We start from the raw sequence: 22186 nt of genomic DNA on the forward strand, positions 1-22186 counted from the left end.
CTCATTTGCCAAGAGCAGATGGCAAGCAATATGCAGTGCAACCAGCTCATGGTGAAGATGTTGGATGGTAGTACATCCACGTGAATTATCGTCGAGAAATATCCCGGCTGACATATTCAACCAGTGCTGTCACGTCGTTGCCACGATGATTACTCTCACCACTTATCATATAGCAGCCCCATTATTTATTGGGCTCTAGTTCACTATCACGATCGAACATTGGCGTCAAGACATTTGTGGACTTCGAATTTCGAACCTAACACTAGGTACTGTGACCGATAATCAGATCCTGGTTCTCCACATCTGATTCCCCTTGGCTATCCATGCCTTTCCCCACTCATCTGGTCCACAAATTGCTATCGTTGCTGGTGGCATCGTTGGAGTGATGCTTACCCTCGGCTTACTTCGCCAGATCATCTCGGTGCGCTTGTTCGAGCAATCGTCTGGGTTTCGCGAGGTTGGCGCAGGGATCGCCTTCTCGGCATGCGCACGTCAATGCAGTGCGTACTCTGCTTTCCTAATACCTATCATTGTACAAACAACTCATCATATCCTCCTCCTCCTCCCTCAGACTTGTCCGTTTTTAAGATTTTTCACTAGCCTCGAACGATTTCGCGTTGCTGACATGAATAAGAGCTGATACGATCAAGCAGTGGAGTTGATAGACCCGAGCATTATTGAAGCCCTTAAACGCTGTGGAGCCGTGTCCGTATCTGATAGTTAAGGCGGCTGATGAAGATGATCACCTGCGCTGGATAGATGGGTACAACCAGCACTGCGCTGGAGATCCTACCTACCAAAAGCCGCTAGCTGAGATTGGTGGTAGTGGTGTTCATGGTTGCCGACGCGATCAACTTCTGGAGGAACTCGCAAAATATATTCCACCGGGGTTGATCGCGTTCAACAAGCGCTTGGACGAGTTACAGCAGGAGAGCGACGGGAAAGTATTCCTCGGCTTTGTCGACGGCTCAACATTCGAGTTCGATGCCGGTATGACACTGAAAGATATCCACATGCTGGTTCGCCTAGTTGTTGGAGCTGACAAGATACAGTCATCGGTTGCGACGGCAGCAAATCGCACGTTCGTCAATGCCTCTTGGGTGCCAGCCACCCCGCCTCATTCCCACAGTACACACATAAAGTAGCATACCAGAGGCCTGATACCCATGGATCGTGCCATTGAAGTCCTTGGCAGATGGAAGGCGAACAATTTCCACCACCATGTTGGCCCCGGAGCACATCTAACACATTATCCAGTCGCCAACCACACCGCCCTTAACGTTGTCGTCTTTCTTTCTGATCCCAGCCCCTGGCCTGACGCTAGGACAATGGTTGCCAAGGGCACACGTCTTGAAGTAGAAAAGGCGCTGCAAGGATGGCATCCCACTGTTCTCGGCGTCGTTAGTCTTCTGCCCGACGAGCTTTCCAAATGGGCGCTTTTTGACCAGGGAGAATATCCGCTGCCATGCTACAATAAAGGAAGCGTGTGTCTGGCTGGCGATGCTGCTCATGCAAGTAGTCCGCATCACGGAGCTGGTGCATGCCTTGGCGTAAGTACCCTATCTCCCATCTGCCCAACTACCGCGAGGTGGGCCAATCTGGTCGCTGAATCAATGTGCCAACTATAGGTCGAAGATGCGCTCTGTCTCACCACCCTGCTCTCGCAGATCCGCACCACTCTCGAGCGCCCTGATTACGCCACCAAAGCCAAAGGACCGTCCATGAGGCAGCTTCTCGCAACCGCATTTGAGTCTTTTGACTCAATCCGGCGCACACGCACACAATGGCTTGTAAATCGCAGCAATCGCGTTTGCGACCTCTATCACCAACAGGAGTGGGGTGGTCCGATGCGTCAAGTCAAAGCGGAGACTTGTTTTGAAGGAATCCGGGATCGGTCGTACAAGATTTGGCATTTTGATGTCGAGGATATGGTCGGCCAGAGTAAGAGGGCGTTTGAAATGAAGGTTTTTTGAAGCTTGTTAGTAGATGAAGGTTTATTGGATTGTGATTTTTTTTATTGTAGGTTGGGTGGCTATGGTTTAGGATGAATGGATACTCGATATGTTATACCCGAAATGGGGTGGCATTATATGTGCTTTCACATGGGATTTAGATACGAATGAGATACCGAGGTACGTTGAAGTTGAATGAATACCCGGGGCTTCTACTTTAGATAGTCTTGTCTATATGCAAATACCTAACGGATGCGCATAGCATTCACTCAGATTCCAACCACTTTGTGCCTGACATGGAGCGAAGCCAACTTCACAACCTTTCACTCAGCTTTGATCGACATCAGTGTCGCACGTGGCATTGCAGGGAAGCCCTTTTAGGCTTAGTGAAGGTGATTTCATCAAGTGGTCACGGACTCACGGTGATTAAATGGCCAAACAGCAGGGATAGAGGAACAAGTCCCCGGTTATGCTCGATGTAGTGCGGTTAGCTAAGGCAATATCCGAAAGCGATGTACTTTTAGCGTCCAAGGTTATAATGAATGGAAAAGAGATTTCTCACTTGATCTACATTAATCAATGCGAGACTTTGTGACTAGAAAACGGAACCATGGGAATGATGATGGGCTTACAGGTATGCGCCGCAGTGGTTCAGGCACCATGCTCGCATAGTACTTGAGTGAGCAATGAGAAGCGGAATCTTACCTAAGCTTCGGTCTGTTTTAAGAAGAAATAATCGCAATGGAGTTATGGTAAGTAAGCCCTGCTGCCAGTACATGTAGGCTACTAATCATGACCAGGCCCGTGCCTACTGTGGCCAACACGCAAAAACAGATTCAAGAGGTCTGATTGATGCATACATACATTTGCATCTTGTTTTTTTATTGACTACCACATGTACCGGTATTTGTCAGAGTCTTTTCCACCCAGATCGTTTCTTCAAGGTGATTCTTGCATTTCTTAGTAGTCATCAGCCTGTTCATCACTGAATACGCGTATTGCATCAATTATTCACATTACTTCCAACACGAAGGCAAGCATCTCACATTATATTTTTCTCGACGCCCATCCCCACAAATCCTCGAATCAATATGTCACACAAAATGCCGCGTCCCTCATCAGCCGACGTCCACGAACACCATACCGCTCACCAAACCACCCACATCCCCATCTACCCCTTCCCGTCCCCCTCTCTCGACCACGACCCATCCCCATCGCCCCCAAGCGCCCATACCGACCAGCCCGATGGTGGCTCAACGGCCTGGCTCCAAGTCCTTGGCGCATGGATACTCTTCTTCCACACCTGGGGCGCCATGAACACCTTCGGCGTCTTCCAAGCCTACTACGAAAGTGGCATTCTCTTCCAGCGCTCATCGTCGGACATTGCATGGATTGGCTCGATCCAGACATTCTGCCTGCAGAGCATGGGGCTGGTCGCGGGCCCGATTTACGATCGCGGCGGGTTCAGGGCGTTGATTGGGGTGGGGAGTCTGGGGATTGTGGTGAGGTACGTGGTGTTGAGTTTTGTGAGTCAAACTGGACTTTTGTGGAGGAAATATCTTTTGCTGATACGATTCTTTGATGATTTACTGTCGGGAGTTTTGGCAGGTCTTGTTGGCGCAGGGCTTCCTTATTGGTGTGGCAGAGGGATGTTTGTTCACGCCCATGATATCGATTTTACCGACGTATTCCAACACAAGACTGGGACTGGCTACTGGAATTGCGTCTTCGGGATCTTCGATGGGGGTCGTGGTGTATCCTATTGTGATAAAGGCGCTCATGTACAAGATTGGGTTTTCCTGGACGACGCGGGTGTTGGGCTTGATGGCGATGAGCATGCTTATAATTCCAGTAGTGGTGATGAGGGAGCGGCGCAAACCTGCAGCCAGATTACGTCGGGATCTGATCGACAGATCTGCGTTTACAGACGTACCGTTTGTTATTTTCGTACTTGCGACGATGATTGGGTTTATTGGTTTGACGGTCGCCCTATTCTATCTTTCGCTGTCTGTGCTGGTGAATCACCTCGCTGATGAGGATCTGAGCTTTAATGTACTCTCGCTGTACAATGCTGCGTCTGTTTTTAGTCGCATTGCACCGAACATCCTGTCGGACAGGGTGGGACAATTCAATGTTATCACGCCGTGTGCGCTCGTCACCGGGATACTCTTGTTCTGTTTGGCGTCTCTTCGTCCCGGGAATGTTGGCGCAGTGATAAGTCTCACTATCTTGTGGGGTTTCTTTGGCGGCGTGTTTGTGGCTATTCCTGGTGCCTGCTTTCCGCGTCTAACCAAGGGTAAGAGTAGGCTTGGTACGCGTGTTGGGATGGGATTCAGTGTGATCGGCTTTGGTATGCTCATTGGAGGTCCTGGTGCTGGGCGGATACTGGATCCCAGTGCGAACTCGGACGCAGAGCTGGATTTTGTGAGCCTATGGATGTTTGGAGGTGTGGTGACTGTAGTTTCTGGGTTTTTGTATCTTCTTGTTCGACTTCTATTGACTGGGCGGAAACTTATGGTCAAGGCATGATTGCAGGCTTCTCTGGGACACGATCTTTCGCAAAAAAAGCATTTCTTTAATCAAGTTCCTTCGCAGTGGATTCATAACTCTTGCATTTTCAAAGCAACACAATTTCCACGGCCTTTTACTCTCCATGGTACATCGGGAAATCTATTGAAATCTAAAGAAACATATCAACATTGCAATGAATTGCTAGCATCATTGTCCATATCCATATGATCCAAAAACACCTGGGCCTATCCTACTTTCACAACCCCATCCTCACTGCGCACAAGAACGGGATAAGAGTAGCATGTTCCATATCCCAAACCCCAAAAGCGACAAACGGGTCTTCGCTCAAGTACCGGTAAGTGCGGAGTTCAACTTCATTTTCGACTTTCCACACCATAATGCTACCCTTTTGAACCAAGACGTTGGAACCAGCATCTTTCGATTGCGCAATCATTGGTCATGATAAGACTATTCGAGCTGCTATTATATGCGTCTTGTTGTGAGCAGTGTGTGCTGATGCGTTGCCTTGGCGAGCGAGCACAGCTTCACGAGTGTCGAGGTCGGGGATCTGAACTAGCCAGTTATGTTCGAAGGCCATTGGGAGGACGACTGTGTGAAAAAATTGTGGAATTAAATGAAGATGAATCGTGGGAGGCGCGATGAGGCTGAGATGGTGTCTTGGGATTTCAAAGTTCTGAACAGCATGGGCTGGTGCGACAGATGCAATGTGAGCGCAGATAACGATACGAGATGCCGGTGAATGAGATGGTGGCCATACCTGTACACCAGTTGGGCAGATCTGCATCTCAATGCTGTTTCTGAGGACAATAAACCGAACCATATTTATCATAATAGGTATGGTAGCGCTGTCCTTCGTTAACGGAACATTTACGGAGCATTTCCAGCTATCATCAAATGGGAAATGTGACTTCAGGCTAGATTTCCGGTACGCATTTTGACTACTTGGTATGCACTAGGTTATATGTCTTGTACAGTAATGTTGCATATTCCATTACTTTGTATCCACACAAATGCTTCCCTTTATGGCCAAGAGGCCTTTGATACCGTTATAAATAGATAAAACCATCTAAACCAACTATCCACAACTTTTTCAGCGCCCAAATCTCCACCATGAGCCTCGTTGAACATAAATGCGTTGTCCTGATCACGGGCGCCAACACCGGTCTGGGTAAGAAGGCTGTTCGTAAAGACGTCAAGGAACCTGGCTCAGCATTGTAATCCATCGATAGGCTTCGAGACTGCCAAAGCCCTCTTTGCACGCCCTGAATCATACCACATTCTCATCGGCTATCGTGGTCGAATCAGCCGCGCAGAGGATGCAATAGCAAAACTGCGAAAACTCTCTCCCGAAAGTGGCAGCAGTGCGCAGCCACTGCTGATCGATATCTCATCGGATGAATCTCTCGCTGCGGCTCACGCGCAGGTGCAAGAAGAAATTGGGTTTATTGATGTCTTGGTAGACAATGCTGGTGCGTCTACTTTTGTTTCAGGCATGTTTCAGTCTTTCTTGTCGAGTAGTTGCTCTGACGAGGGCTCACTGCCACACCAGGCGCCGATTTAGACACGGCTGTGTCCGCTGGACGTTTAACAAAGCGCGAGGCTTGGAATCAGACCTGGGATGTTAATGTTACGGGCACACAGCTCTTCACTGAGACATTTGTCCCGCTTTTGCTGGCCTCGAAGATCATGTCACCGCGCCTACTCTTCTTCACTAGCGGTTTGTCCTCTATTACTGAGCACGCAAGCGGTTCCAGTCCGCGGTATGCACTTGCACCGGCCGGGTGGCCCAAGTCGGAGACATTTTTTCTGGCCTATCGCTCGAGCAAGTGTGGGCTCAATATGGTTGCAGCAGAATGGGCGCGGGTCTTGCGCAACGATGGAGTCAAGGTTTTCGACATCTCGCCGGGATTTTTGAACACCGGATTGGGCGATGATAGGAACTCAGCAGAACGGAGGGACAAGGGGGCTTTGGGTGCGATCAATCCGGCTATTGGAGGTGAATATTGTGCCGACGTTGTTGAAGGTAAACTGGATGAGCAGGTCTGGCCTATCAAGGCACTGAGAAGGACTATGGTGCAACCCTGGTAAGGATATCGGGGCCCTTTAATCTTTGAAGCTATGAATTCCTATCATATATGACATCTTACGATCTCCAACTAGACATCATGCCAATTCCTGTTAAAATCAAACCATTCACGACGTAACATAGTATACTCCTTGAGACAACCTAAGCCAAATACCGCATTCTTTAATCAGTCGACAAAAAGAAAACTCGAACATAATTTTACATGACAAGTTACATTCATGGCGTTTTTCGTGCGCAGAAATATTCGCCGTTACCAGTATTTTACGAAAAGAAAAATCACCGACAGGACAACGACTTCAAAATGCCCAGCCGGACTAACAATCTTGCTTGGAAGTGTGCGTATGGAAACGGGAACACCCAAAACTTGTCTCTTGCTATTCAAGTAGTTGTGCTATTCTGTTTCTTTCAAGAAACTGACCACTTTGGCTGCTGCAATGTCAAAGCTCCTACGGCAGCGCAGACTTTAAGGAGCAAGGTTGACATTCTTAGAGAAGCAAGCAAGCCAGCAACATAATTATACCCTACCATACCACCACGCACTGTACCTAACTTCATCCCAAGTCATCCATCATGATCACCAGCAGATCCCCACCCTTAATTCCCACAATCGACATATCGCCCCTACTCTCCACCACCGCACCGTCCTCCGTGCGCCAAGCCGTCATAACCCGCATGAGCGACGCCGCCCACACCTACGGCTTCTTTAACTTGACCGGACATGGCATCCCACAGTCCCGCCTCGCAGAAGCACTCATCCTGAATCAAATGTTCTTTGCGCTGTCCGAGGCCAGCAAAATGGAAGTTGCGATTGAGAAAAGTGTGGGACGGGCATTTAGGGGGTACGAGAGACCGGGGATACAGACGCACCAGGAGGGAGTGTTGCCGGATAGTAAGGAGGTAAGTTGGATGCATCTTCTGGGCTGTTCGTTGTACTACGAGGGACCTTGCACATGGTATCGTATGTATCTGCTGACCATCCAAGACATTCATGGTGGGCCGCGAGGTCGGACCCGACGATCCAGACTGCGGTTCCTTCTCCACAGGACCGAATCTCTGGCCGGAGGATTTGCAGGCAGAGCGGTTCCGTGAACGCGTCATGCAGTACCAAACACAGATGGTGCAGCTCGTGAGGAAGATACTAGACATCCTGGCGCTGGGGCTACCAAAGCAGTGGGCATGCTCGCCAGACGTGTTCGAGCCGCTGCTCAAGCAACCGTCTATTCCGATGCGGTTTCTACATTATGCACCTGTTGAGACGCAGGACGAACGGCAGCTTGGCGGTGAGTTGACGACCGATTACTTATCCCTTGTATCGTTGTGAATGGTACCTGGATACATTCTTTTGATGAAGACATCGCTCATACAAAACACACCCCACAGTCGCCGACCACACTGACTTCGGCTTGGTCTCCATACTCCTGCAAGAAGCCAAAACCACTGGTCTTCAAGTCTTCAACCCTCCATCCGCCACTTGGGTCCCTGTTCCCGCCATCCCCGACGGCTTCGTCATCAACATGGGCGACATGATGGAAAAGTACACGGGAGGGTATTATCGCAGTGCACGCCATCGCGTCATCACTAGCCGAGATCAGCATCGACATAGCGTTGCTTTCTTCTTGAATGGGAACTTGAGGTTTACTGCGAAGGCTTTGGATGGGTCGGGGGTTCAGACGTTGGTCAGAGAGCAGATTCAGCAGAGGTTGATTGAGACGATGGGCGAGACAGGTAAGTTGTTGAGACGAGAGCTTGTACAGGGCTAGTTGGTTACTGCAATGTAATTGAGTAGGGTTATCGATTACATGGTGACCATCCCATGCATCGGCCAAGCAAGCGTCGCCAACAATCAATGTGGCTGTATCCCGAATGTATGAGTGTATCGCGGTCGACTTGATAGCGCAAAATGGGGTATTAAAATTCGAGAAAATGGAATACCTAAACAAGGAAAAGGTTGATGAAAGCCTCATGATGGATTGACCATTTTGCCCATTTCCAGGCCAACATCCTCGGTCCTCATTCTCTCACCATCAGGTCCTCTCCTGCCCCCTGAGACAAGACCCCAGACCGCAACCGCAGCAACGAGGCCTGCCATGATAGCAAGAGGAATCATGAGCAGACGCTCCATGATTTCAATGTGGCATTGGCTGCCGTAGGCGTCGCTGACGACGGCGGCGCCGCGGACATCTTTCAGTTCGCATGTCCAGGTCTCAAGGTCGAAGCGGCCGACGTTGTAGCGGAAGAAGTTCTCGGAGGAGTCTGTGTCGTTCATACGCGAGGCGACAAAATTGACGTAGCCATCGCGGAAGCGCGAACTTTTCTGGTGTGTAACCCATACCGAGACAAGAGAGAACAGGATGAGGATGCTATTGGTAATATGGAGAAACATGGCGTTCCGGCGGAAGGCGTAGGCTTGTATCTAGTCACCTGTCAGCGCGTCCTGTATAGAATCAACAAGGTTCGGACGCACTCTCTTGCCATTTTTCCAGTCTAAACCTAGAAATATCAAGTGTGCTGCGCTGATGAAGATGCTGAGTACAGCCGCAATCAGGGCCATCTTTGCAGGGGCCTGTTGTAACCTTCGTGGTAATGCCGCCATGATGACCTCGACACCAGGTGCGTCATCTCTTTCTGTGGTCTCAAAGATGAAGCCTTGAGATTGATTGTCCTCAACAAAGCTATAACTGCGAGCTTCCAGAGCGACGACTGGTATGGCAATGAAGAAGAGTAGTGTGAGTGATGCGAGGTAGAAAACCCTCGCCAGTCGATGATGAGGGCAGGAGGTTGTGTTGATTGGTTTGTTGAATACGGGGTTGACTTTTGTGCTCGAATTGTCTCTGTGTAAATGCAATAATGATGAGATTTTACTTGTGACTGGTGGGACATTGAAGGTCACCCGCGTCATGGTGTTGATGAAGTCTTGGTGTATCTTGAAAGCGTGAGTTTTCTGGATTGAAAACAATGGCTTCGAAGCTAGTAGACTGTGATGATAATGTTTTTTAGACTGAACGTGGACACGTAGAGACGCTTAGAGAGAGCAAGAAGGAAAGCTTCGAAGGACGCCAGGTAGGGAAGGCATCCCTAGAGCGTTAGATATGGACTGGTAGTGGCCAGGGCTTGCGAATGACGACTATAACCACTGTAAATACTCACATTTGCATACATATGATAGCTTTTAAGAGATAATTGTCCATGCTATTGCGCCTGCAAAGGGCTGTCCCCTGTCCATGCTCGAGTATTGCTTGGACGGTGCAGCGATGGTCCGAATCCTTCTAGATGGCGCATCATGCAATCGATGGTAGACATGCGTCTGTCTTTACCGGTGATTGGTCGTGGCATAAGGCTGAGACAAACATGGTGAGAGCTTGCAACGCGCACGTGCCTTGTAGCACATGTTCTCGCACGTATCGACGATGACCTTTTAGTAGGTACTAAGAAAAGATGCTTGTGGCTGCGTGAAATTTCCAACCATTACAGTGGTCTGTTTGGATGGCTAAATGCTGAAGATGTCGACAAAATTCATTGATGGTTGCTTGCTACCGGTAGTTGACGCGGTACGGGTCCCCTTTGAGGGCTTCATGGTTGTGGGTGGAACATTGAAGCTCTGCGCTCTTCCAGTTGGCAATCGGTAGGTTTCTCGAGGTTGGTTTCGAGGTTATCATCTCAGGTACAGCCGTTGCAGGCGGGTCTGGAGATGGTTACGATTCGAACAGGGAGTTGTTGGGGTTGGGATGAAGATGCGGTGAGTGAAAGGGTTGAGAGTTGAAAGCCTGAGGTTGTGAATGTCAGGGCCAGGGTCCGAGCACCAGGCTAGTACGCAACCGGTGAATACGGCAAATACGGCAAATACGGCACGCTATACGGCGGGCACGATGCGACGCGTCTCTCGACTATGCGCCGACATTCGCTACAACCACCCGTAATCTTAACAACACCAGACCACGACAAACACACCAACCAAGTCAAGTCATGGCTTTTCCAGCCTTCAACAAGCAACCGAAGCAAGCTGCTGCGCCCGTCATTCCACTTCAACCGCCGGCTCGAACCGCAGAACCTGTTGCCCACCACCCAGAGGAAATCAATCTCGCATTCGCCAGCAACGCGGAATTGCGAAAGCGCGTGCATGATGCCATAGGCATGTGAACACCTGCCGCCAGAAACGTCCAGAGGATGATTTTAACAAAGAATTTCAGACGAATATCCTGCCCAGACCACATTGTTTCGGGACATCTCGACCTTCATTCTCAATCAGCAGTCCCAGCCCGCCCAGGAACAGGAACGGGTGGCCAAGAAGCGCAAGCTCGAGGAAGCCAGCAGCGCAAGCAATGGTGCACCTGCAGCATCTACACCCGGCGACGCCAGCCTACTACTCAATGCATCCACCAAAGCGTGGCGGACGTACCCTGCCGTTAGCTTCGCCATCCCACAGCGCAAGAAGCTTACCCTCGAGCTGCTCGACGACAAGGACGGCGGGGGTATACGAGCAATCGGCGCAAATGGCACGGTCGAGTTTTCCATTGCGTGGAAAGGCGTGGACCAAGTCTTCTGCCTGCCCATTCCGGAGAAGGCCAAGAGGCAACATCATTTCATTGTGATACCTGTCAACGGTGATGGCGTCACACCGCTACCAGAGAGCGTCGTCGTAGCCCCCGAGCCTATCGTGTGGACATTCGAGGAGGCAACGGGCAAGAACATAGTCGAGGGCGAGGATCCTGGGCCTGCGCCCATGGCCGAGGCGATACATCATTGCTTGATACAGGCTGGAACTGGCAAAGAAGTCGTTTTTCCAAGTGCAGTCGAGTTTGCCAGTGCAACACCCGAGAGCCACAGGAAGGCCGACAAGGCATTCCACGTCAAGGCGCATAGAGGGAGCAAGGAAGGTGCGTACAATCCCACACATGACACCTCTAGTGAATGCGCTGACCAAACTTCCAGGCTACCTGTTCTTCACCGCTGTCGGTATCCTCTACGGCTTCAAAAAGCCCCTCGCCTTCTTCGACTTTGCCTCCGTGAACAGCATATCCTACACCGCCGTCCTCCGTAACACCTTCAACCTTGTCATCACGACACCAACACAGGAAGTTGAATTCGGCATGCTCGACCAAGCAGATTTCGCCGGCATCAACGAATATGTGCAACGACATGGGTTGCAGGATGCGAGTCTGGCTGATGCTCGTCGGGCAAAAAAGCTCAATGTCAACAAGAGTGCCAGGAAAGAAGGTGGTGTCGATGGCGCGACTGAGGCAGGTGCAGAGGAAGAGAGTGAATTGCAAAAGGCGGAAAGGGAACTACAGGATCAGGAAGATGACGAGGAAGAGGATGACGATTTTGACCCTGGGAGTGAGGGCGAGAGTGAGGGTGAAGGATCAGGCAGCGAGGATGACGACGAGGGAGGGGGTTATGACGAAGGTGATACGAACGGGATTGCAGACGAACATGGAGATGGTGAGGAAGATGATGAAGATGAGATGCAGCACTGATCGAAGGCCTTTGAAACGTACTTTGTACACGTGCTTGTTACATGTGGATGTCGGACGTCAACTTATCACGCAAACCCATCTCTCATGACGATATCATCGTAGGATCTGCCAACTCTCTACAATCTACCATGTATAAATTACGACGACTATCCATGTTCAAATGACCGTTCACAATTGTACATCTTCCGTCAGGAGCAAAGTGAGGCGCAACTTCTTATCGTTTGCGGCGACGGCGCATAGTATGGCGCTGATGACTGGAGATTAAAAGTGAATTTGCACGTGGAACTAGTCCTATGTCAAGAAGCTGCGAGCGAACCAAGCACTCAGTCAACAGAATCACAACGATTGCAACTCCCTCCTATCACCACCTTGGGCCATCCCAGCTACTGACTTGCACACCCTATCGCCCTCACTTGTCGTCATACTCCTCACATCCTCTCCCTATTTCTACGTACGTTCATCTTCCCTACGTCAAAACTCACACTCAGAAAGGAATCGCCCTCTATACCTTCTGCGAACTTACCTGGGCACCTTTCCATCTACTCGCAGCTGGTCCGTTAGCTCACATGCCCAACGCAATCTTCTTTACAGCATGCCTTCTTGCGATTTGTCTACCTATCCTAAGCGTACAAGTCCCTCGCACAACTCTCTACACACGCTATGTCCGCTCAAGACATATCTTAGAACCACGATCCCCGGAACGTGAAAACAGCGCCACAACCGCAACGACATCACGCACCAAAACCGACACGGACACAGAAATCAATACTACGATCACAGAATCAAAGTCAAAACAACACGTGCCAGACCAGCACCGCGATAAGTACCGGGCCTACATCAAATACCAGACCTCGAACTCAACCTCGATCTCGCCACCCGAGTTCCTACGACGGGGCCCCTCCTCCACGCCCCATATCTACGCCTCAGTCCCGACCCAGACACCCTCGCAAAGCCTTGACGGTACGCATACTGGAGCCGCATCAGCAGGACGCGAAGAAGGCGACGTAAGCCCGAGTCGCAAGAAGCCATGGGATCCGCCGTTTCCAAGGCGAGAAAGTGTCAAGGTGGGGAGTTGGCGGGTTCTTCCCCCTGCACCGGTGACACAAGGACAGCGCGAGAGCGGCGACATGAGTGTTCAAGAAGATGATGGTGTTGATGGGAAGTTTGATACGGAGACTGCAGACGAGGATACGAGGATGTTGAAGGCGAGTAGCGCAGATGATAAGGGTGTAGGGCAAATGAGAGGCCTGGGCCCCGATCACGCTGCCAACCAGGCGAAGAAGGCAAAGAGTAAGACGAAGGCTATGACCGTGGTATGGACCACAGCCGCGGTTATGGCGATGATTCTGTTTCTCCTGGCGTTTGCGGTGCTAGTTGCACACTGTCTGGCCTGGTTCTTGGTGTATAAGACCGAGGCAAGGTTGGGAGAGGCGAGGAGGGGAATCATGACGCGTGGGGACATGAGATTGTGTCTGTGTGCTGCCTGAGGCGTGATCGGTCGTGTGAGGGCGTTTGTTGGTCTGGGTGTAGCGGTGCCTGGGTAAATGAGAGGATCGTTTTAGCAATGCGAAGGAATGTGTGGTGTTGAAGGACGCCAACCGTCGCAAGACGTTTGAGCCCGTGAATTTAATTATTGTTGCAGGAGGGATATCAACCGGATCACGGAGCATCTTGATCCGATCAACCCTGATCAATACCCCTGTATGACCCACTATCTGATCGACTGCCAGCTCACTACCAAGTGCCTAACAAAAAGCAGGAGCTCTAGTAAGGAAGGTTTACTAATTATTCACCTTCTAGTAAGGGTAGCTGAAGCTCTATATATATAAGTACGATCGTAGTAGATACAATCTAATAATCCATCTCCCAAATCATTCCTGACCTCAGTGATCCAAATTTCCACAATTATCAATGGGACGATAATCAATCTCAAGCCTACTACCGAGGCTGCGCGCGTAACGCACGCGTTCGCGTAATGCACGGCATTTTACTAGGAGTCCTCACCAAAACTATAAATTAGAATAATACAAATATCTTTATAACTATACCCCTTATAATTAAGGTTTCTATAAATAAATTATACTTTATTTAGCTCTCTTTAATTTAAATTAGAAGGAATAGTAAAAAGTTCTTTATATTCTTAGTTATATTTAGCTTTAAAAACTCTACCTAAAATTTAGAAAACGTAAATCTAGTAGCTTTAAATAATAGAGAATTAAAATAATAAAAAAGTAAACTTAAAGCTCTTCTAATATATAGTAAAAAAATTAAAACTTTTAATTTAATATTACTAAAGATAGTATTATCTTAAAAGTATATTTAAAAATCCCGCTAAGAAAAAAAAGCTAACATTTTATCTAGTAGACTTATAAGAAATTTTCTAATACTAAAGTTACTTTAAACTATACAGTTCTAATACTAATTTTCTTTCTTTAAGAATTTACAGTAACTATTATAAATTAATCCTACTAATAAAAAAAATAAATTTCTTTAATAAATATTATTGTTGCATAAGGGATAACAATTAGATTATAGAGTATCTTAATCTAATTAATCCTAATTAATCCTAGTTAATCCTAATTGTTGCAGGAGGGATAACAACCAGATCACGGAGCATCTTGATCCAATCAATCCTAATTAATCCTACTTAATACCCCTATATAACCCACTATCTAATTAACTACTAGCTTACTACTAACTACCTAATATAAGTAGGAGCTCTAGTAAGGAAGGTTTACTAATTATACACTATCTAGTAAGGGTAGCTAAAGGTCTATATATATAAGTCTAATTATAGTAGAGATAATCTAATAATCTATCTCCTAAATTATTCCTAACCTTAGTAATCTAAATTTCTATAGTTATAAGCCTAGTTCGCGCTTTACCTTATTAAGGATTGTCCTATCTATTTAAGTATACTACTTAACTTAATTACTAAGCTAGCAAGCTCTATTATTCTATACTATTTCTTAAGTAGAAGCTTACCTATTACTCTTCTACTATAAGTAACTAAATCCTAAAGGGGGATATCCTACTTACTAGATTATCTAATTGGCCTACCTAGTATATTTAATTTAGATACCATGCCCTAACTAAAGGGATCTAGGTAGAGGTAGACCCTAATACTCTAGATACTAAAAACCACTTTAAGAATAGACCTATTAAGCCTAGCATGCTAATAGGTATTATAGTATCTAACACAACAAGCGAGTAGTATAAGCTATAAATAGCCTAGTACTAAGCTTGCACTAACTAATTTAAGCGCTGCAAAACTAGCAAGATTGTAGTATAAAGCTTATCTTGCTAAGGCAAAGATAAGTAGCTAAGACGCTAATTACTAGTAGAAGGAGTGGGCAATCCTATACGCGTAAGCTAAGGTATATAACGTTCCTAATATTAAAGGATAGCTTATAGTATAGGACTATCTTAGAGCTCTATATATTATAGGAAAGTTATTTCCTAGCAGGAAACGACTCTAAAGAGGACTGTGCGCTACTAGCGTCTTGCAGGAAATAACTATGCAAGGAAAATTAAAACCTAAAACCTATTTCATGCGACCCCTACTACCTAAAACCTATTTCCTGCAACCCCTACCTAAAACCTATTTCCTGCAAACCTAGACCTAAAACCTATTTCCTGCAAACCTAGACCTAAAACCTGTTTCCTGCAAACCTAGACCTAAAACCTATTTCCTGCAAACCTAGACCTAAAACCTATTTCCTACAAACCTAGACCTAGAACCTATCTTCTATAACCCCTACCACCTATTTCCTTATAAAAGTCCTACCTTTAGTAAAGAATTCTTCTTACACAGACTATTATTTAAGGGTGTAGCATTTATTAAAATTATTTCTATTACTAATAGAGTAATATAGAGGTCTTAATATAGATAGAGGGTTTACTTAAGGGTAATTGTAATAACTTAGGTAGGTAGGGCATCTAAAAGGTATCCTATACAACTTAAAGGTATATACGAGTGCGCGTCTATATAGAAAAGGATAAGATTCCTACACCTATAGGTCTTGTATAAAAGGATAAGAAGAACATGCCTATCCTAACTATAGGTGAGCTGTTCTCTATATATATTAGTAAGTTAGGCCTTTATTAGGCCTAACTTAGTATAAAATAATAGGCAGGTAATTCTACCTTATTATTATACTACCCCCTCCTATAGAGAAAGGATAGTCCCTATCCTTAGGATTAGGTTTAGATCCCTTATTAAAGAAAAACTCTTATAAAATAAATCTACCTTTACCTCTACCTTTACCTTTACTTCTTGTTCCTAGGGCACAGACCCCTATCCTTAGCCTACCTATAACTAGCCCTCTACCTACTAACTTTCTTATTCCTATATCCCTAATTTTTTAATTATTTAACCTAATCTATCTAAAATCTAGTAAGTATTTAATCTATATAATTAAGCAGTTACTAATCTAAATTAGACCCTTTAGCTATACTAGTACTAGTACTACTAGGAGTCCTTCCTATTACTTATTACGCTCTCTATATAAGGGCAGTTAGGGCTCTAGCTAGGGGCAAGTTTAATAATTATAATTTTAAGTTAAAGAATTCTAAGAAGTGCTAGTACTATATCTCCTAGAATAAGTATTATAATCTAGTAAGTATCTAAGTCTAATAGGGTTCCTTTACTAATTCTAGTAGATTCCTTCTTTTATTAGCCTAGAGTATTCTACCCTTAGGGGTGCTCTAGATAAGTACTATAGCCTAGTAGCAAACCCTGCTAAAGGGGATAAGGATAAGGATACTATAGTTACTTATTAGAAGGATATTAAGTAGTTTAAGGCTACTATTTAAGAAGCTACCTAAAACCTAGCTAAGTGTATTACTATTACTAATACTTAGACTAAGGGTATAGAAGCTACTAAGATCCTTATAGCTATATATTATACTACTATATCTAATTTATATTAGCTTTAGAATAGTATTTATAAGATAGTCTTAGTAGTTAGGGGCTTAATAAAGGCTATTAATAAACTTAAGGAGGAATTAGCACTAAATTAGGAGGCAACCTTCCTAGTATAGGCTAAGATAAAGGTGTTCTATAAGAAGGAGTCTAAATTAGTCCTAGCTCCTACCTCTACTCCTGTACCTGCTCTAAACCCTGCTACACTAGTTATCTAGAAGCTAGCAAAGAAGCCTAGTCTAGGTACTATCTTAGCTAATATAGAGTCTAAACTAGGTTCTAATAGAGAGATAGACATAGATTAAAGAGGTTTCCTAGGCGTAGTGTCCTAGGAACCTTAAGGGTTCTAGGTTAGTTCTAAATAGGATATAATAATAAATAGTAATAAGAATAATAGTAATAGATAGTAGTTAATAGTATAATATATAGCTAAATAGGATATAAATTAGTTCTAATATTAGGTATAATTATTATAAAGTAATATTAGATCTTCTTTACCTTTTTCCTAGGCTTAAATCTATTTTAGTAAGCTGTGTAAGGGACCTAGCTAATTTAGATACTATTAGTAGAATACCTATAATTTATAGGGAGTACCTATAAAGTTAGAGGTAGGATACTAAATAGTATTAGAATTATATCTAACCTACTTAACCTTATATTTTAGCTTAGATTAATATAATTTGCTAGCTAGGATTTCTTCTACCTCTTATTCCTCTACACCTTATATAGGGGTACTAGGGGGTTTTAGAGCCTCTTATCTAGGTAATAGGTCTTAGGGATCTTTGTATAGTATATTAGGAGAGAAAATATTATAGATCTTAGAACTAGGTAGTAATTAGAGGTAATACGCGTTTCCTACTTATTCTAATACCTTAAAGGGACCTTCCTATTATTTAGATAGTTTTTAGCTAGGTTATAAAATAGCAAGATTAGTAGTAGATAGATAAATATAGTTACTAACCTTCTAGTTAACTAGATAGTAATAGCAATTAGTAGAGGAGCGTATTTAGTCTTAAGCTCTTTCTATATTTTCTTTAGTAATCCTCTAGGTGTTATATATCTAAGTAGTAAGGGATAAGGCGTCCTTATAGTTTAGTTTCTCTAGTATAGTAGATAGGGTCTTTTCTAGTTTCTAATACTAACTTTACTTTAGTAAGGAACTAAAGAGGAGCTAATATAGAGCTATACTAATAGATAAATATAGAAGAGTACTTTAGGCATAGTCTATTATAGGTAGTAGGTTGCTCTAGTTATCTTAGTAATAGGATACAAAAGGCCTTAGTCTCTAATTAATATACTTATTTATAATCTTAGTTTGTCTATTAGTTTATTATAGTAGGTAGTAGAGAGCTTAACTTTAGTGCCTATAATCTAATAGAACTTAGACTAGAAACTAGATATAAACTAAGGGCCTTAATTAGAAATAATAGTATCTAGAGTATATCTAAATTAGTACACCTACTAAATAAATAAGGTAGCTATACCTTAGGCGTCTATAGTTTTGTGGCAAGGGATAGTAATAGCTTGCTTTAATAGGCGATTAATAATAACTATAATCTAATTATAACTCTATTAATCCTAGGGAAAGTCCTTAAAATTAATGCACAGGTGCTGCATTAGTAGACTAGGGATAGGAAGGGGGTGTAACATGCCTAGGAGTTAGTATTATCTTAGATACCCTCTCCTGCACAGGATACAATTCTAAATATAGCGTTTATAGGTAGTCTCTATACCCTTCTAGTAGTAATATTAGGCTAGAATCTAATAGGTATTAGTAGCTAATAGGTAGGTAGTAGACACTTAATTATAAGCCTTACAAATTGGTCTAGTATATAGGACTAATCTAGCAGGCACGCAAAGTTAATCCTAGTAGAGAAGGAGTCTATTTTCTATCTAATAGTACTTAGGCAACTCTAATCTTTCTATTAGGAATAAGGACCTATTTTCTTAGAGAAGAGTTTTAATAAGTTCTAGGGATCTAAAAGTTATAGGGTTCTAAACTGCTATAATTAAAGTAAGGATTAGTAAGGAACGCTTAGCTAGGTAGTCTTGCGCTAAGTTAGAGTTAATTTAGGGGTGTAACCTATCTAGGGTAATTATTACTTGTAAGTAATTATCCCTTTAAGTAGTCTTAAGGTTAATTATATCCTGTTCCCTTCTACTTAGGATATTAGCTTGGGCGTTATAAGATCTAGGAGTATACTTAATTTAGAAGTTAAAGGGACTTATAACCTCTAGCTATCTAGCTTACCTAGCACTAAGGACTTTAGTAGATATAAAGTACTCTAGTGCTTAGTAGTCTGTGTATACTCTAATAAGGTGCTAAGTACTTATTAGGTTAGCACGCTATTTCTTAAAGGCGCAGATTATTATAAATAATTCTTTGTTATAGATTTCCTAGTTAAGTTTAGAACTAGTAAGGGTCTAACTAAAGAAGGATATAGGGTACTATTTCCTATTAGGATGCTCCTGTAAGAGGATAGCTATAATAACTGTTATGGACTAGCCTTAAGGGAGAATGCAATAAGCGTTAATAATAGTATTTAGTATCTTAAAGGAGAGGTAAGCCCTCTAAGCCTTTTTATAGGTGTGCAATATATTCGCTTAGTAGTAGTGTTAGACTTAGTCTATCTTGTGTTAGACCTAGGCTTAGGCATAAGCCTAAGCCCTTTATATACCCCTAACCTTCCCCTATAAACTATTGTAAAGTTATCTTTCTAGGGGTCTAGGGTTATATCTTTGTCCCTATAATCTGTTTTAGGCTTTATTTCTATATATTCTTAGGTTTTATTATTATATCTTTATATTCCTTCCTAATTTGTAACAGGCCTATATATTAAGTAGTACACGCGCGTAGCGTCTATACTCTTATTTTAGTACCCTACTATAAAAGTTCTAATATAGCTGTCCCCCCCTACTATAAATTTCCTAAACTTACTTTGTTATATAATAGATTTTCCCTACTAATAAGCCCTCTCTCTACCCTTTCTATATTAATCCTGCCTATCTAGCCTCTATTATATCCTTATCTACTGCTACTAGTACTAGTAGTAGGGATCTACTATAAGGCAGTTAGATCCTACGCTAGGCCTACTAAGATAAGGTGCGTACTTCTAATATTCTCCCTATGTTTCCTACACTAACTTTTGCTTAGCACACGTCTCCCTAAATATAGTTACTTAGTAGCTTTATTATTTCTAGTAACTTAGATAATAAGGAATATAATAGTAGCTTTATAAAGCCGCTTCCCTATAATTAGTGTATTAACTAGCTTTATCTTTTTAGCAAGTATAACTATTAGGAAGGTAGTAGTAAGTTCCCCTTAATTTTTGTTTTCTTTATAGCAAGTTCTAACTATATCTAGGGCGCTTATATAAGTCCTGCTATTGTGGCTATAAGACTTATACTTAGTTAGAAGCTATCCTTACTAATAATCCTAATATTTGCTAAGCCCTCTATAACTAGCTTTAGTTTTATTATAGTTACTAGGAGGATCGCCTTTATATTATAAAGAAGGGGACCCTTAGCACTTTTATAGGGAAACCTACTAAAGGCACCTATTCCTAGTTTATACTATAGTTCTACTAGCTCTACTATTATTTTAAGGATCTTATATTAAGGGCTTAAACTAATAACACTATTACTCTGCTTGCCCCTACTACCTACTTGCGCGCCTATAATTAGTATTAGCTTAGTACTATTATTCTATCTACTACTAGTGCTCTAGTATTTCTACTTTAGTCTACTATTATTCCTTTACGTAGTAGTTATAGCAATAATAATATTATATAGCTTACTACTACTACTAGTATTACCTTCTAGTGTATTAACTAGCGTATAAATAAGACCTAGGCCTAAACTAACCTTTGTATTAATAAGCTTAAGAGTGCTACTAAGCGTACTACCTATAGTATTAAGACTCTTATTATTAGTATTAATTTTGCTTTATTCCCTTTATATATATTCTAATATTTACTTTCTTTAGGCCTAGGGTGCTACGCGTTAGTAAACTATTAAAGCACTACCCTCCTCCTACTACTACTACTACTACTACTTATACTTATTAACTAAGTTGTCCCCTACCCACGCTGCGTGTAAGCGTTACTACTATTGCTAAGAGACGTAGAGGCGTTAGAATAATATAAATAATAGTTTAGGGGGGGTTAGAAGGGGGTTAGTTATAGATAGTAATAGTATAGATACTACTACCTAATTATTAGCTATATTATAAAACTTTAGTAGTAAGGCACTTGCTTAGAGTGTTATAAGGATAAATAATAGATATCTTTAATACCTTTCTACTTCTTAATTATAATAAAGGTCTAAGTTATTATTCTAGTTTCCTTTTACCCTTACTTCCTAGCTTTTATATGTATTAGGCTATTATTATACGTAGTATCCCTATACTATTCCTTAAACCTATCTAAAGCCTTAGTATCCTATACTACCTCTAGTAGGTGCTATGTTAGATTAATATACCCCTTCTATTTTACTAGGACTTACTACTTCCCTTTTCCCCTTATATTCTTTATACAAAGGATCTCTTCTACTTCCTATTTATCTAGCGTTATATCTTTATTTTCTAGAGTAACTATTAGACCTAGTTATAAGTCCTAAAGCTTCTAGCTTAGTAGTAGGTTATTAGTAGCTCTCTCTAGTAGATCTATATATATAGTCTTATACAAGCTCCCTAGTAAGTCTAATACTACTATAAGTAGAGGAGGAACTTATATTACTTTATACTTTACCTATAGCTAGTTAAACCTTTTACTTAGTTAGTTTATCTTTATATTACGTATTATAAACTAAACTATATTACCTTTTAGGAACTTTTTAGCTAGGCGTTAGGACTAGTTTATTACTTCCTATTATTATTACTATTAGAATATAATAGTAGCTTACACTAGCTCTACACCCCTCTATAGGTGCAATAAGAACGCTATAGCCTCTCTATAAGGATTCTTAGGCTTTACTAGTAGTAATATTATCTTTTATAGCTTATCTATAGTATACTTATTTAAAAGTAGATTTAGGCTAATACTAGTTATACTAGAGTCCCTATTATTAAGTGCAAGTTAGCAGGCTAGTAGGTAGTTAGGCTAGTTAGTCTGCTTAAAGCATACTATTATGCGCAGCACTACCTGCACTTCTTAGTTTGCCTGCTCTATCCTACTGTCTGTCTAGGGGTGGTATATAGTAGACAGTAACTAGTTTATCT

General features: G+C 43.3%; 8 protein-coding genes across 8 annotated transcripts; 6 read left to right on the top strand and 2 right to left on the bottom strand.

Annotated features, from left to right (window-relative positions):
* Positions 1-48: 48 nt before the first annotated feature.
* Positions 49-1145, top strand: IAQ61_000474 (uncharacterized protein; the record flags this gene model as incomplete). The annotated part of the gene is made up of 2 exons (XM_066094689.1): positions 49-67; positions 673-1145. The coding sequence occupies 2 exons, from the start codon at positions 49-51 to the stop codon at positions 1143-1145; spliced, it is 492 nt and encodes a 163-aa protein (XP_065955542.1).
* A 21-nt stretch (positions 1146-1166) lies between these two features.
* On the top strand, positions 1167-2227 carry IAQ61_000475 (uncharacterized protein; the record flags this gene model as incomplete). The annotated part of the gene is made up of 2 exons (XM_003842862.2): positions 1167-1550; positions 1629-2227. The coding sequence occupies 2 exons, from the start codon at positions 1167-1169 to the stop codon at positions 1971-1973; spliced, it is 729 nt and encodes a 242-aa protein (XP_003842910.2). The 3' UTR covers positions 1974-2227.
* An 816-nt stretch (positions 2228-3043) lies between these two features.
* IAQ61_000476 (uncharacterized protein) lies at positions 3044-3985 on the top strand (the record flags this gene model as incomplete). Its single annotated transcript, XM_066094690.1, has 1 exon — positions 3044-3985. One exon carries the CDS (start codon positions 3044-3046, stop codon positions 3983-3985), a length of 942 nt encoding a protein of 313 aa, XP_065955543.1.
* Positions 3986-5682: 1697 nt separating this feature from the next.
* Positions 5683-6572, top strand: IAQ61_000477 (uncharacterized protein; the record flags this gene model as incomplete). Its single annotated transcript, XM_003842857.2, has 2 exons — positions 5683-5953; positions 6016-6572. Coding segments are annotated over 2 exons (828 nt in total), but the record flags the coding sequence as incomplete, so codon positions are not given.
* Positions 6573-7928: 1356 nt separating this feature from the next.
* IAQ61_000478 (uncharacterized protein) lies at positions 7929-8534 on the bottom strand (the record flags this gene model as incomplete). Its single annotated transcript, XM_066094691.1, has 1 exon — positions 7929-8534. One exon carries the CDS (start codon positions 8532-8534, stop codon positions 7929-7931), a length of 606 nt encoding a protein of 201 aa, XP_065955544.1.
* On the bottom strand, positions 8531-9758 carry IAQ61_000479 (uncharacterized protein; the record flags this gene model as incomplete). The annotated part of the gene is made up of 3 exons (XM_003842854.2): positions 8531-8983; positions 9035-9545; positions 9718-9758. 3 exons carry the CDS (start codon positions 9756-9758, stop codon positions 8531-8533), a joined length of 1005 nt encoding a protein of 334 aa, XP_003842902.2.
* Positions 9759-10533: 775 nt separating this feature from the next.
* On the top strand, positions 10534-12044 carry IAQ61_000480 (uncharacterized protein; the record flags this gene model as incomplete). Its single annotated transcript, XM_003842852.2, has 3 exons — positions 10534-10699; positions 10758-11444; positions 11500-12044. 3 exons carry the CDS (start codon positions 10534-10536, stop codon positions 12042-12044), a joined length of 1398 nt encoding a protein of 465 aa, XP_003842900.2.
* A 566-nt stretch (positions 12045-12610) lies between these two features.
* IAQ61_000481 (uncharacterized protein) lies at positions 12611-13531 on the top strand (the record flags this gene model as incomplete). Its single annotated transcript, XM_003842849.1, has 1 exon — positions 12611-13531. One exon carries the CDS (start codon positions 12611-12613, stop codon positions 13529-13531), a length of 921 nt encoding a protein of 306 aa, XP_003842897.1.
* Positions 13532-22186: the final 8655 nt, after the last annotated feature.

This window comes from Plenodomus lingam (assembly GCF_022343315.1).
Source record: "Plenodomus lingam strain CAN1 chromosome Unknown contig_1, whole genome shotgun sequence".
Lineage (NCBI taxonomy): Eukaryota > Fungi > Ascomycota > Dothideomycetes > Pleosporales > Leptosphaeriaceae > Plenodomus > Plenodomus lingam.